Genomic DNA, 14,438 nt, shown 5'->3' on the forward strand with positions numbered 1-14,438 from the left:
TTATCAGAGAGAGCCTCAGCCTCAGCAGACCCACCTGGTAGTGTTTAACTGATTTATCATTCTAGGGGGAGTTCAAGTGAATGCAACCACCTTTTTAACAGACCCCAGGTTTCAGAGCTCAATTTGACATATATGCAGCCAGATATTGCTGAAGTTTTGAACCTTCCTCTCAAACCAGGTGTTCTCACTATAATTTGTGATACAAGATCAAAAAATCTCTCAAACAAAAAATTATATTATTATAATGGAGTTCTACCTCATGCACTGGTTTGTAAATCCACACGGATTTCTTCTAGCATCGGAATAATGAAGTTTAAAAGCTTTTTAAATCAGGGCTTGAGAAACAAGCAGCAGTTATTGAGTCAAATTAACATAAAATAGCAAACTATGTAAATCTACATTATCCTGAGTGTCTGCTAGTAGAAGGATTTAATTCAAAAATATGTAGGTGGTATTACCACCACATGTCATTTAGGAGACTGCTGCTGGAATCGTGTGTCTGGGTGACGCTTCAGAGAGAAGACTGAATAATTGGAGCAGGTTCAGGAAACAGCTGTAGAAGTTATTTGAGGCCCAGAAGATGTTCTTTGCTGTGAACAATTAGAGTTAAGGGATGGCTGAGCCCCAGTCCATATGCATGAACATTAAGAAGAGATTGCTGTCAGCCAGATGAAACATGGCTTTTTAACATCAGAACAAATAATGAGATGCAGTGTTTGGGAGCTGAATCTAAGCAAATCAAGCCAAAAGTAAAGAGTCGGAGTAATTAACATGGAAACAACCTACTTAGGGAGATAGTGGATTCTCCATCTCTTACAATCTTTAACTCAAACCCATAGATTTTTTCCAGTTGAGTTCTGTAACTCAAACTGGAGTTATGTTCACAGTGATATTTTTCCATGAGACCCACTGGTCTCTGCTCAGACTTACTTGCTTGATCAAGACCAGGTTTGGATCAGCCCCTTTTTGGACTTAGCTCTTCTTAATCTTTTTTTTTTTTTTTTTTTTTCCTAATCACTGGGCTGAGGGCAATGTTCAGGCAAGTTGCTGATCTTGTGAACGTGTGAATTGTTTCATTAAATGCTTCTTGCTCTAGCAGATCACAATTTGGAAACAGAACAAGAAGTAATTTGTGTAAATTGCATAAGAGAAAGACGGATTAAACATTAGGGTAAAAGTTTTCAGGCAGTAAAGGAAAATACACCGTGAAGTAGTTTGCAGGGGGAGGTTGTGGAGTCCCTACCCCTGCAGGGTTTGCAAACAGATTAGGCAGGCATCCAACAGGTTTTAGGAAGAGCTGAGGCTTCCTGGCAGCAGGAGAGTGGCCTGGTACCTCCCGACGTGCCTTCCAGACGTTTCTTTCTTTGAGTGCATCTCTGCGAGGTAACGGAGCTTACAGTCATGTGTTTCTGATTGCAGTTTCCCTCCCTCACAGATGCGCACTCAATTGGCAAGCCCATTAATTTCACTGACAACATGTTACACTTTGATTTTTAAATGTACGTGGGTGAAATATTTGCTTACAGATCTTAAGGCAGGATAAAAAAAAAAAAGGCAAAATTGGCTCAAGAACCTTCCTGTAAATTTATGAATGTGGGAACTGTCTTGTTGCATATCTCCAACTGAATTGATTACTGAGGCAGTAAATGTGTGCATGGCCTCACCCCCATACACGGAGGGATGCTTACACATAAATTTGTGAACCCTGGGCTTTGAAGGGCTGCTGCAAGGCCCAGTTCTGGCTGCCATGGTACAGCCAGGCTCTCCAGCACCAGGCAGGACACAGGGATGAGGTCTGCTGCTGAGGAGGGACTGGGGGAGCCCACTTCAGCTCTCAGATCTGTGCTCACACAGCTGGCAGGTGCTGCAGGCACCTTCCTATTTGCAAAATAGCACGTCCACTAAGAAATCACCACCGTGTCTGTCTCGCAAAGCTGGGAGCTCCCGAGGAATGCAATCTCCCTGCTGCTGCCAGAGGCCAGTGGGGATTATAATCTCATTAATTTTCGTGGTGATCCCCAGGAGCTGTGAGCATTAGCCTGGATTACAGCGGGGCTAAGGAGGTCACGCTGCAGGTTGTTGGCTCTGGCTGGGGAGCCAGAGGTTTGCTTTGACCGAGCTTTTCTTCTGCTGTGAACGATTTCACTTCATCTGGGACATGGGGGGATTTAGGATGGTGGGAGAGTTTTAAGAAAATTGAAGTACTTAAAAAAGAGGTCGGCACCAGAATATCTTCTTGGCTCTGTCCTAGCCAGCTTCTAGTACGTGTCTAGCATTTGATATTTCAAGTGGGTCTCCAGCACTGATGAGGGTTAATGCATTTTTCTGCCTCCTGTTTTGCTTCTGAAAAGCCTCAGGTCTCAAACAGGTGCTCAAACAAATGAGAAAAAGGAGACCAGAAGCCCTAAAGAGCATCATGGTGATCACTTCAATGACCTTGAGCACCCCAATTTATCCCCCAGACTTTAGATAGGGTCTGACTGGAGGTGCCAATGCTCATCTGATCCAGCATTCAAACAAATTCACCCTCCCTCTCCAAGTTAGGGGTTTAAGCCAAGCCTCAAGCCTGAAGCTCTAAAACCTCAAAACTTTCAGTGTCAGTGACAAAATTCAGGATTCAGAATTCCAAAGGTTGGAGGAGAAGGCACTAACCTGCGTTTCCCAAGGCTGGGACCCCAGCCCATGGGGTGAGCAGACTGACCCCACTGCTCCTGCTGCCAGATTTTGGCTTGGTTTCAGGACGGGCTTTGACACCCCATGAGGTCCTTAAGGTCCCTTCCAACCCAAACCATCCTGTGATGCCTCCTAGCTGGGGTGACCCGTGTGCTTTCCCAAAACACGTCCCACACGGTGCCTCTTGCTCCGAAACACTCGGGGGGCTGCTTGTGGGCAAGCGCCCGGGGTCCTGGCTGCGGGACGGGGGTTGCCCCATCCCCTGGAGCTGCTGACCCCCTGTCCCCGCAGCTGCGCAGGAAGCAGGCCTACGTGGAGAAGGTGGAGAAGCTGCAGCAGGCGCTGACGCAGCTGCAGGCGGCCTGCGAGAAGAGGGAGCAGATGGAGCGGCGGCTGCGCACGCGCCTGGAGCGGGAGCTGGACTCGCTGCGGATGCAGCAGGTGAGGACGGGGAGCTGGCAGCCCTGCCGGGACTCGCCTTGACCTAGGCTTCAGGTCGTTGTGCAGTTCACCAAACTGCTCCCTTTTAACCCCAGGTGTTCAGTGGTTGGTTTGGGAACTCTGCTGCGGGGCTGCTGGATGTGGCCAAGTCCTGCCGGCTTGGCCAAATCCCTGCCCACTTTTTGTCCCCATTCCCCCTGCCTGCTGGGGGATGGTGTCCTCAGAGGTTTCTCTCCAGAAATTGCAGGTTGTGCAACATCAGGTCCGCACTGAAGGAGGAGAGGAAAGTTGTGGTACCTCCAGGCAGGAGATTTAGCCCATGGTCTTTGGGAAATCTATTGAAAAAGCAAAGTGGGATGACGTGGGGTTAGGTGGGAGCAACTCTGTGCTCAGGCTGTGCTCAATTCTGGGCAAAGGTGATGAACCAGGCTCCAGAGACCTCTGTCCACAGCAGATCTGGAGACAAATGGTGCCATCATCAACAATAAATTAATTAGATCTGAGCCTAGTCCATAATGGGCTAGAAATGCAGGTTTCTATTTCTTTGTGTGTCCTCTTGTTGTGCTTTTTTTTTTTTTTTTTGACAGCCTGTGACCTCAGAGGTATAGGGTTAGAGGTATTTATAGGGGTTATAGGTTAGAGAGGCATTAAGCTTGTATTTTATGCAGGTATCCCTTTGGGTGGGCACCTCAGTTCTTACACTCTCCCCCATCCCCAAGCCCCAAGTCCATTCAGCTGTGTAAAGGCACGGGGAGGGGAAGCACCAGGAGGTCACGGGGAGGATTTCCAGGTTACAGCCAGCACCACGTGCCAAATCCACGAGTACTGGCTGCAGCAGAGATGTGAGCAGATGCACTACATATATCAAACCACTGCCTGGGGAGAAGCAGCAACACAAGCAAGGCACGATGCTGCCGTAACTCCTGAAGGGCTCACTCCTGTCTCTGTCAAGAAATGTATCTGCCGCAGCCACCCTGCCTTATTTATGAGCTATGAGTGAAGAGCGAGGCAGCTGTTACAGAGAGCTCACGGTGCCAGAAAGCAGAGGGGCTGACCCTGCCAGCAGGACGCAGCTGGGAAATCGCTCCGTGGGCAGGCAGCAATCTGCAGAGTCAGGGTGCCTGGACCTGAAACCCTCCCCTTCGCAGCCGGCATCCCCGGGGCAGGGCAGCCCCAGCACCCCTCGCTTTAATCCACAGCAAGGCCCTCGCTGGGAACACTTCCCTCCGTCCTGGCTCTCCCTTGCTGCCGTGTCAGTGCTCTGCATCTTTCTCATCCACTCCAGCCTCCTCGCCTGCTCTTCTCCTTTTTAGAAAAGAAATCACACGGGGGTATAATGTGCTGACACTGGTGTAAAGATCATTTGAGGAAATACGTTTAAAATTCAAGTGAGGGTAAAACTAGAACTAGAAAAGGCTTTGCTTTCTGGGCTGGAACAGAAGGACAAATTGATAGATTAAGTAATTGGGATGGACTCTCACCTAAGTCTTTGCCATGGGAGTTCAGGCTTTGTCTGCTTATTTTTGCCCCCCCAAAATTCTCTAACTTACCGATTCCTTCATAGTTTTTTTTTTAGAACTGCAATTAGCAACTGCATTTTAGGTTGCCATAGTTCCCAAACGCCTGCACCCATCCCCTTTAGGAAGTTTTAAGAAGAAAGGTTCTTTGATTTCACCTCTCACATCAGTGTCGAGGGGGAGGCGTTGGGGCATTTTTTACTTTTATGTCTTATACTTTTTGCTTTATGAGCCACAATGCTACAACAAACCACATTGCTTCAAAACACCCCAACTTTTCAGTTCAGAGCTGTCTGCTCTGAGCTGTCAGAATTATATCTGCTGCAGCCCCTGCTCTGCTGGGACGGCGTGTGCCTGGAACCTGCTTCACCAGTGGAAAATCCTGGTGGGGCAGAGATGCAAAGCTGCTGCTCCTGAGACACAGGTTCCCCTCTAGCACAGTATTGTGCACCATGGAGAGTAACAAATCTTTTGTATTTTTATGGAAAAAAAAACACAACATTTCCTTCTGCTGACTTCTGACACAGCTCTGTGCCTGTCTCTCTGCTCTGGGCTCATCCAGCCAACTTCCCCTGGGCTGGATCTTCTGCTTCTTCAAAGGAAGAAGCTCGAGGCAGCTACAGGTGCAGCGGAGGTGCTGTAATGAAGTGCCCGCGATAAATCCTGCCTGGCTGAGTGCTTCCCTCGCAGCGCAGATCTGAAGGGTTGGTGAGCTGCATTCAGCATCCCCCGGGAGCCACCTCGCAGCCTCTGGGGATCTCCTGCCCAGCCAGGTGGGAAGTCACCTGCTGCCCACACAGAGCACCTCCTGAGGGCACCTTAGAGCCGAAATGTGCCAGAAGAGACAGGCATGAATCCGCACCTGGGGTATTTTCCCAGCTGCTGTTGTAACTCACGTTCTCTGTTGTGCTGTAGCTAGGTTACACGCCACCTTTTTCTGTTATATTTTCACACCTAAACCCTCTGGTAATAACTGCCTCCCCGTGCCGAGCACCACCCAGCCGTGTGATGAAGCCCCAGCGAGAAGAATATCCTCTGAAGCTTTATTGCTTCTTTTATTGCTTCTTTTTCCTACCTTTTCCCTTGGCTTGGGGCATCCCACAAAACCCACGTGTATGCAGGGGGCAGCCAAGCCCCTGCAGCTGGCACCTGAGAGGTGGGTGCTGGTGTTTGCACACCAGGTCAGGCTCCGATACCAACCCTGGGGCTTAGCCTGGGATTGCCCCTGACCCTTTTAGCACAGCTGAGCCCACTTGGACACCACAGCTCTTAGAGGCACGGCAGTCCCCTCGTGTAGCACCAGCCTCATTTTGAGGGGACGGCCAAGGTGTCCCAGTGCCAGGAACTCCAGACGGGGCCATTTACACCTCCATGGTTGCAACCCTTTGTCTCTGAAATTCGCTGTGGGACGAGGAGCCCTCTGTAAGTCTTGAGCTGTGTGCTGTGGGAAAAAAAAGGGTCTGGTACCTCCTCTACTCATCAGGGTGAGTATCCGTGGCTGTTTTTCCCGGCAGAGGCAGGGAAGCTACCAGGCAAACAGCCTCCCGGAGCACAACACCCCGGCGCTGATGGAGCTGGTGCGGGAGAAGGAGGAGCGGATCCTGGCTCTGGAAGCCGACATGACCAAGTGGGAGCAGAAATACCTGGAGGAGAGCACCATCAGGCACTTCGCCATGAACGCCGCAGCTACGGCTGCGACAGAGAGGTGAGATGTCGTTAACGGGAACGGGCAGTTCTCTGTTTGCAGCAGAAAACAAGGGATGGGTGTTTTCTCCAAGCTGGGTTTTGCTTTGCCTTCCCCTGAGAGGCTCTGGCAAGGTGAATGCATCTGTCCCTGGCGGTACGCCTGTGAAATGCAGCAGGATTTACCCTTCTGGCCATATCCAAAAGTTTATCATTAAGCTTCAAATTAAAGAGGTTCTCCTAATATCGAAACTAAACCTCTTGGCTGCAGATTATGCCAATTTATTCTTGTCCTTCTCAGGTGTACATGATGAACAACAGATCACTGGCGACCTCGTAACAGCCTCGTACATAGTGCAAGACACATATCCCCTCGTGTGTCTTCCCTGGCCTGAGCTAAGCTCCCTTCCTTCAGCCATGTAGTAAACCCCTTCCCTTTCCCAGTGCTTTCGTCTGGGTTGTCTCCAGGTTGTCTGTCTGCACGCACGGTGCCCCAAAGCACACAACATATTGCAGCAAGGCTTCCAGCAATGAGGGGGTCGGGATAATTAACCTCTCGCCGAGTTTCTTCAGAGCCAAATCCCCTGAATACATCCCAGGAAGAGACTTGCCTTACTAAATGTGATTGAGTGCCTGTCCCGGTATGATAGTTCCTCTTGCTCTCCAGTCTAGACAGCAATTCCTATGCTATTTTTCACCTTCCTACCATTTTGCTTCTCATTTGCGATGCAGTCTTGGAGACTTGGGACCATTTCCCCAGTGAGTGAGTCCCCTTGATCCCAATTATGAATGGCATTAATGACCTCAGCCAAGAGTAGACCGTGGCAAGACAACCAGGCAGCCGTCTGGTTTGATAACCAACCCTTGCTAGCTCGCTCTTCAAACACAGGATTGGGTTTTTTTCTTTGCAAGCACCAAGCTGCCTTGCAGAAGCCGCCCTCGTGGCTGCAGGGCCCGACCCCGTGGTCCTCCCCCCTCACCGTGTCTCACCGCTTTGCCAGGGACGCCTCGGCCCCAAGCCACTCGCGCAACGGCAGCTACAGCGAGAGCGCGCTGGAGGTGCGGGGCTGGCAGGAGGAGGAGGAGATCGTGCAGGCCAACCGGCGGTGCCAGGACATGGAGTACACGTAAGGGGCCGCGCCGGCTCGCCGTGGGGTTGGGGACGGGGTCACCCCACCTGGCTGCAGCTGGGGGTTGAGGAAATAGGGCAGGATGCCCTCGGGTTCCTGCATGCACCCCTGGGAAGGATGGGCTTAGCTCCGCTATGATTTAGGCTCCTCAGCATAAAGGCAGTGATTAAATAGTTGCTGTTCTTAGATATTTCCCCCCCTAACTGCAGTTACGCCTTCTTTGTGCCAAAAATGACCTTCTTGACAAACAGAGGCAGTTCTCATATTAAAATGTGTTGGCCTGGGAGGAAGCTAAATGCTTGCTTAATCTCATTGAAAATCCCCCTCTGGAAACGAGCGGGTCTGGTTGTAAAAGCTGAAGTTGTAATCCCACTCCTACATAATCAGCAACACAAGCATCTGCGTTTTCCTTCCTCTTCACTCCTTCGGAAGTCGCCTGCTTGTTTTCTCGATGCTCTGTTTCACACATCCGAGCAGGGGGATGTTCACACTGGCATTTAGGAACAAGCCTGCAGGATTTAGCACCAAAAGCACTGCTAAAAAAGCTGTTTTCCAGTAGTAAAAGGTATAAAGTAAACTTTTTGGGATACAGGCAATCAGCAAGAGTAACATTCCTTGGCACAGACACTTCCCATTTTCAGCACACAAATAGGCATGTAGCTACATACTCAGCACCATTTATAATTCCTTGCTTTTTTTTTTTCTGGTGAAAAGTGGCCTTTTGATCAGTAAAAATCCCTTGAGAATGGCTGTGCATTTCCCTGTTTTTTTTTAATGAAAAATTACTTAAAATCTGTTCTTCATTTTTGGCTTTGCCGCAGAATGACAAGTCTGCAGACGATTTTATAAAGCAGAATATTTGTTGCTTGTGGAAAATGTAAATGATTGTTTTTACTGGGTTTATTTTATGTTTTCCACTCACACATGCAAGCTAATCCTGCTTCCAGTGAAGCAATGGAATTTTGCCATTGGCTTCATTAAAGATAGATTAGGATCTGGTGTTTTCATTGCAAATTAGACATCTGATTGTGAAAACTAAAGCCAACGTTAAGTTGCTGTCTATCTCCCTTTAGGTATATGCTTTCCAGACATGGCATTTTAGCTTTCACTGCTTCACAAAATGGAGCTGCGTTTGCTTTTGCAGTAAAGATACAGTCCTTTGACTATCATATTTTATACGTACAAGTTTTTTGTTTTGTTTTTAATGTAGTTTCAGGCCCTTTCAGTATGATTTGGTGTTAATAATGCCCAGAGAAAAGTCTCAGATAATCATTTTTGTGTGCTTAGAGAGTCTTTAGGTCTGTATTAGAAAAGCACAGGGAGCTTTGCTCGGCTCTGCACACCGCAGGCAGATGGTTTCTGCAGAGTTTAGTGGAAACAAGGAGCCCAGCCCAGCTGTTACAGGAACCAAAGGGAACTTTTTCAGTCGCTTCGGCAGCAGCAGAGCTTTACTGCAGCTGCCAACCGGCCCGAATTATGAGGTTAACTCAGGATTTTAATTCAGATAATACTTACTCAGGCAAACCCCTCCCTGTGGCAGCCCGCCAAGCACGGGATTCCAGATTTGACAGCAATGGGGGAATGTTGCTGGTGTTTTTGTATTATGTCAGTGGAGGTAGCAATCCATAGAGCAGTCGGGATATTGCTCTCGTTGCTGCTGCTCTGGTAAAGCCACAGCAATAGGTGGGTTCGTTTAACCCATCATTAGCCCTCGGAGGACCTGGTGGGAGCTGCCTTGTCCAAGTCACTCACAAGTGGAGATAGCAGAGCAGCAAGGCACGTCCCTACAGACTGGTCCTGCTCCCTTAGGGTGCCAACTACTGTCTGTATTATCTCATTGTCCATCCCCGTAAGCAGAGCATTCATATTTTGGCAGAATAAAGAATCTCCACGCAAAAATAATCGAGAAGGATGCCATGATCAAGGTCCTTCAGCAGCGCTCACGGAAGGATCCCGGAAAAGTCGACAGCGCCAGCCTGCGACCTGCTCGGTCCGTGCCCTCCATCGCTGCTGCCGCGGGCACGCATTCGCGCCAGACCTCGCTGACCAGCAACCAGATAGCTGAGGAGAAGAAGGAGGAGAAGATCTGGAAGGGAAGCATAGGTGAGTGTCATTTTGGGCAAGCTTTGGCTCATTCATCGCTTTGTGGTAATCCTTCTGCCTGAGCTTCGCAGGAGTGCCTATGGCTGTGGCGCTGTCCTTGTGCCAAAGTCGAAACCTAGTCCATTTTTCACCTTGCTTCATATCTTAACTGTATTTTTAATCATATTAAGCTGTTCTGCACTGATTTTAGAAAGCCATAGTCTGGGGAAAGACTCCTAGACACAAGTAGATGATGTCTGAAACTTTCTGGAGGACCAGAAAAAAAGTTTTGATTAAAGCTAAACAAGAGGGTGAGCATTCCTTTGGGTGGGAGTTCATGATGGGATGTGGCAGCTGAGTGGGGAAACAAGTGCAATGGTTTGGGGCCACGTTTGGGGGTGCAGAGGGATGCCTGGAACGGGGGCACTGCTGGGGATGCAGAAGGAGATGTAGGACAGGGCACTGCTCCCCAAAGGCTGTGTTTGCAGAAAAGCACATCTGGCCTGGGAAAGTACTGTGTGGGTGTCAGGAAAAAGAGAATCATGCAGTGTCCAAGGGAAAAAATAAGCAGAGAGGGCTGGAGGCATGTCCAGACCAGCACCTTGTAGCTGTGGGGTGGGACGTGGGGACAGCACTTGAATCTGGGCCGGGATGTGGCTGAGCTGGGTGTGTTTTCAGGGCTGCTCCTGGGGAAGGAGCACCACGACCACCCGCCGGGCCCCTCGCTGCCTCCTCCGCTGCCCTCCTTGTCGTGCACACCGGTGCCAGCAGCCTCCCACGCGAAGACAGGCAGCAAAGACAACAGCACCCAGACCGACAAAAGCGCCGAGCTCTTCTGGCCCGCCACCGCCTCCTTCCCTGGCCGGGGCCGGCTGGGCACCACCCCGACACACAGCCCTGCTCCACGGCCCCCGGGGGCACGGCCAGCGGGCGAGAAACTGGGTGAGTGCTGCTGGACCCCCCCGCGGGGCTGCAGGGATGTGCACGTTCCCCGAGACACCCCGGTGTTGATGGAGGAAAAATTAAAGGGAGGGGAGTTTCCAACGCTGCCCAGTCTGGCGTGGCAGAGTTCGGTCCCTGGCAGCTTTTATAAGGTTCTGCTCATCTGCGGCAGGCAGAGTTTCTGACAAATGTAGTAATTACGCATGCTGCCGGAGATAAAAATCAATCATGGACGAGATCACAGGGTTTCACACCTGAAAACACTCCGTACCTGTTCATGCAGTCAGCCCCATCTTGTTTCTCAGCTTCAGTCATTGTTCGTGAGAGCACCACCGAGGTTTTGAAGGAAGCCTGGGGGGAAAATACAAGGAGAAAACAGAGAATGTCTTGTTGTTTGGTTGGTTTTGGTGAAGAAATATGATTTTAATTATTTTTGAAAAATGGAAACTGCTGGTTTGCGACCACAGCAAGGGGAAACATTTATTTTACAAATGCTGTTTTGAACAAGCCATTTTCCTACATATTTATCTGTTCTCAAAAACATGTCTCCCCCCCTAGGAACTTCATATATATCACTGGTAGAGCTAAATACCTCTAATTACTTGAAACTCTGGATTAGTGTGTTTCTTACAATTCAGACCGGAGTTTGTTCCCAGGAAGCCATAAATTAGCCTTTGAAGCTTTTCTCTGTTTTAAGAAATGAGAGTCCTTCTTGGTGAAGCTGACAATGCCGTGAACTGTGATGATAAAAATAAATAGCTGACAAAATGTATCATAGATTATCATAATTGGCCATACACGTGTAGTTAGCCTGTTTCACTGGTAAAATAATATATTTTAGATTAAAACACCCACCCAATTATTTGCGTACTGCCTTCATGTTGTTTCAAACGCCCGGATTTTGTACCTGAAGCAGAACAGGAATGCAGACGTGCAGAGTTAGCACGGATCAGATAATAAGTAGTAAGCTGCTGAAGTGATGCAGACTCTCCACAGATGCCTGCTTCTCTCTAGGGACATACATAAACACTTTTTAAAGGGTGCTTTTGTCTATTTCTCTTAAATGCCATTTTTATGCCTACCTTGGGGTCTGTGCACACCGACAAACCTGCTGTTATCAGTGATACTCCACCACTGTGCAGGGAATTCAGGATTACATATTCCTGGCCTCCTGAGCAAATCTGGCTTTCAGTCTTTAGGACATATAGTTGTGCCCCAAGCCTTCCACCCCATTGTTCCCCCAAGAATGGTTTTCTATTTCCTTCAAACAATTTGCTGTTGAATTTGAGCTGAGGACTGACCCTGTTTCCCTTGTGTCCATTGCAGAGAACTCCAGCCACGGGAAGCCACCCGACAGCAAAGGCAGGGTGAGCAGCTTGCTCCACAAGCCCGAGTTTCCAGACACAGACATGATGGAAGTCCTCATCTGAGCAGAGGATGGCGTCTCTGGGGTGTCATGGGCATACCTCCAGGCCCGAGGATGTTGTCGGTGTGCCAACCTTACAAACGAACTGGGAGAATTTGAAGAAGGACGGAGAAAGTTTGTGCCTGAAATGAAGCTTGGGTCTGCTACGTTGAGACTTGGGACTGGGTGAGAAGTAAAGAGCACCGAAGAGGAAAGATGAAATGAATGTCTGGGACTTTCTGAGCAGAAAGGGACATGGAAAACTGCAGGTGGCTTGAGAAGGTGATCATCGAGGAAAGAGGAAACTGCATTTTCTGGTTTAAAGAGAAAGGGGCTAAGTTACAGACTGGGTGCATGGGGCCGTTTTGGTTTACTGCCTCTGCAGCCAGGACAGGAGCAAAATCTTGGCTCTTCTGGGGCCGTACGAGTTTCTGAAAATAACAGGAGAAACTTGCATCTTCCTCAGTATTGGTTCATTTCTTAAAAGTATTCACTGCTGAGTTTTAGTGAAGCGTTGGTCTGTAGATGTACACGGCAGGTTCTTGTAAGTATTCGTTTGAAGTGGTGTGGTGTGGTTTTCCTGGACATGCAGGTCAGGTGCCTCGCTCCTGGCTGGACAAATGTTACTCTTGGAGCTGGATTGCAGTGCAAATATTCGGGTCTTGCAAACTCAGAGCTTGCTAAGGCTTCTTTTTTTGGTAGGAGCAGTTGTTTGCTGGAATTCCCATGGAGGATGAAGGCGGGGGAGGACAGGAGCTCCTTCAGCAGGGGCTGAAGCAATCCCTTCTGTAACACCGGGAAGCATCACCCGTTCTGTGTGCTGAGCTGCAGTCTCTTTTCACCTTGTTTCTCCCAGGACAATTGCTCCTTTTCAGCTCAGTCCCTGATTTCTCTAAGAGGTGGCAACTGTCTGTAAGACAGCCAACTCACCAGGAGTGTTACTCATAACACGTTCTGCTTCCTATATTGCAAATGCCGACAGGGAAATGTTCCTCTTTGAGGGATTTTGATGTTGCTTTTTGTCTTCCTAAATCTTCCAATGACATTAGGAAGAATTTGGCTTTGGGAAAAGGGTGATGGGATTTGGTGTGAAGCTGCCTGAAGTGGAGAAGCGATGGGTGCTCATGTGGCTGGAAGTGGCCGTGTGCTCAGGACCGCCTCGAGGTCGTCCCTTCCTGTAGGCATCGAAACGGAGTGAACACACTCCTGTGAACACACCAGGCACTTTAAACGCTGCTTTTGCTGAAAACTGAAGTCCTTGCAAGCTCAAAGCCGGCAGGTGCTAGAGCCCTGCGCTCAATGCTGCGTGGCTGAGAGAGACCATTATTTAAAAACAAAATCTCTGTGCTAAAGCTATGCACTTACTCGTGTGTGTACCTAGAGTTAGACGTCCGTCGGTGTCGCTGAGTTTTGCACTTGTTTAGCTGCAGTAGTGCTAAGTAGGCTGTGTAAGGAGAATCGTGTGTTCCGAGTATTACCAGCTCTGCAAAACCAAATGTGTAAAACCCTTTGAAGATGTTACCCTGCTTAATATATGCCTTGTAAAATAATTCTTATTTTTTTTTTCTCTGAAGTTAATTTAAATGTTGTAAACGTTTGCATAAAAGCCGGGTCTGTGTGTGGCTGTGGCTGGCTGCAGGCTCCAGCACCCCCCAACCCACCGCGGTCACCCTCCCGCAAGGGAGCTGGGCAGGAGGGTGACAGAGCAAAGGAACAGGAGTTAAACAGTAGTGAGTATTTCCCCATCTTTCTCCGAGAAAGGAGGATGCCCAGCTGCTTGGAAGTCCCTCAGCGTTGTATGACTGGCTGTATTATTTCTTTTGATGATGCTATTTAATGATTCCTGTCCAGGCAGACAGCTAGGGGTCCGGCAGGAGCAGCGTGCGTGATGTGTTTCGTAGCGGTGCAGCTCTGCTCCTCAAAGTCAGCTAGAACATCACACTCCTCCTCCTCCTCCTCGTGGAGACAACGGGCCCTCCAGTTCTGGGTGTCCAAAGGTGCGTTTCCAACTGGTGCTGCTCCCACATACGTGTTCACATAGGGGAAACCATCTATTACAAGCACAATGCGGGCAAATTTTTCAGATTCACAGCTCAGATAAACATACAGGTTCCTTCTCCTCAATTTAACTGACCTCAGGAGATTTCAGCTTTTCTGGAGGGAAGGTCTGAAGGCGCAGGGGTCCCCCCCTGCAGCCCAAGCACTGGCAGGACGTGCATGGAGCACAGCTGCCACGAACCAGCCCCTCAGCAGAGCGGTGCAGCTCCGTCTGTACTGGTTCTCCCAGCTCCTTGACCTGTGTGGTGTTTTGAGAAACCGTGCTGTAGCCATTCCAGGTGACGTCGGTGACTAGTTGTAAAATACTGTCGATTTTTATTGTTGGTTGTATAGAGAAGTTGGTGTACAGCGTTGTACAGCTGGAGGGTTATTTGTACATAGGTGGGTAAACGAAGAACGTTATGTGTCACCCACAGCAAATATTGATATTGTTGGTCAGCCAAAGATTTCTTATTCTTTGCTGTTGAAACTTGTGCCTTAATATTGTATATAATAAATGTATAAACA

General features: G+C 49.0%; 1 protein-coding gene across 4 annotated transcripts in view; it reads left to right on the top strand.

Annotated features, from left to right (window-relative positions):
* AMOTL1 (angiomotin like 1) overlaps positions 1–14,438 on the top strand; it is a 72,842-nt gene extending 58,404 nt beyond the window's left edge. For 3 of the 4 annotated variants that reach the window (XM_084303033.1, XM_084303034.1, XM_084303036.1), the window contains 6 exons: positions 2,965–3,114; positions 6,146–6,336; positions 7,316–7,441; positions 9,321–9,547; positions 10,205–10,468; positions 11,795–14,438. In XM_084303033.1, the coding sequence (XP_084159159.1) occupies positions 2,965–3,114; positions 6,146–6,336; positions 7,316–7,441; positions 9,321–9,547; positions 10,205–10,468; positions 11,795–11,898 (1,062 nt within the window). In that variant the 3' untranslated portion in view covers positions 11,899–14,438. Of the gene's footprint in view, positions 1–2,964; positions 3,115–6,145; positions 6,337–7,315; positions 7,442–9,320; positions 9,548–10,204; positions 10,469–11,794 lie in introns of those variants that run through there. The other variant, XM_084303035.1, reaches the window with a different exon arrangement.

The sequence above is a fragment of the Netta rufina genome (genome assembly GCF_964035555.1).
Source record: "Netta rufina genome assembly, chromosome: 1".
Taxonomy (NCBI): Eukaryota; Metazoa; Chordata; class Aves; order Anseriformes; family Anatidae; genus Netta; species Netta rufina.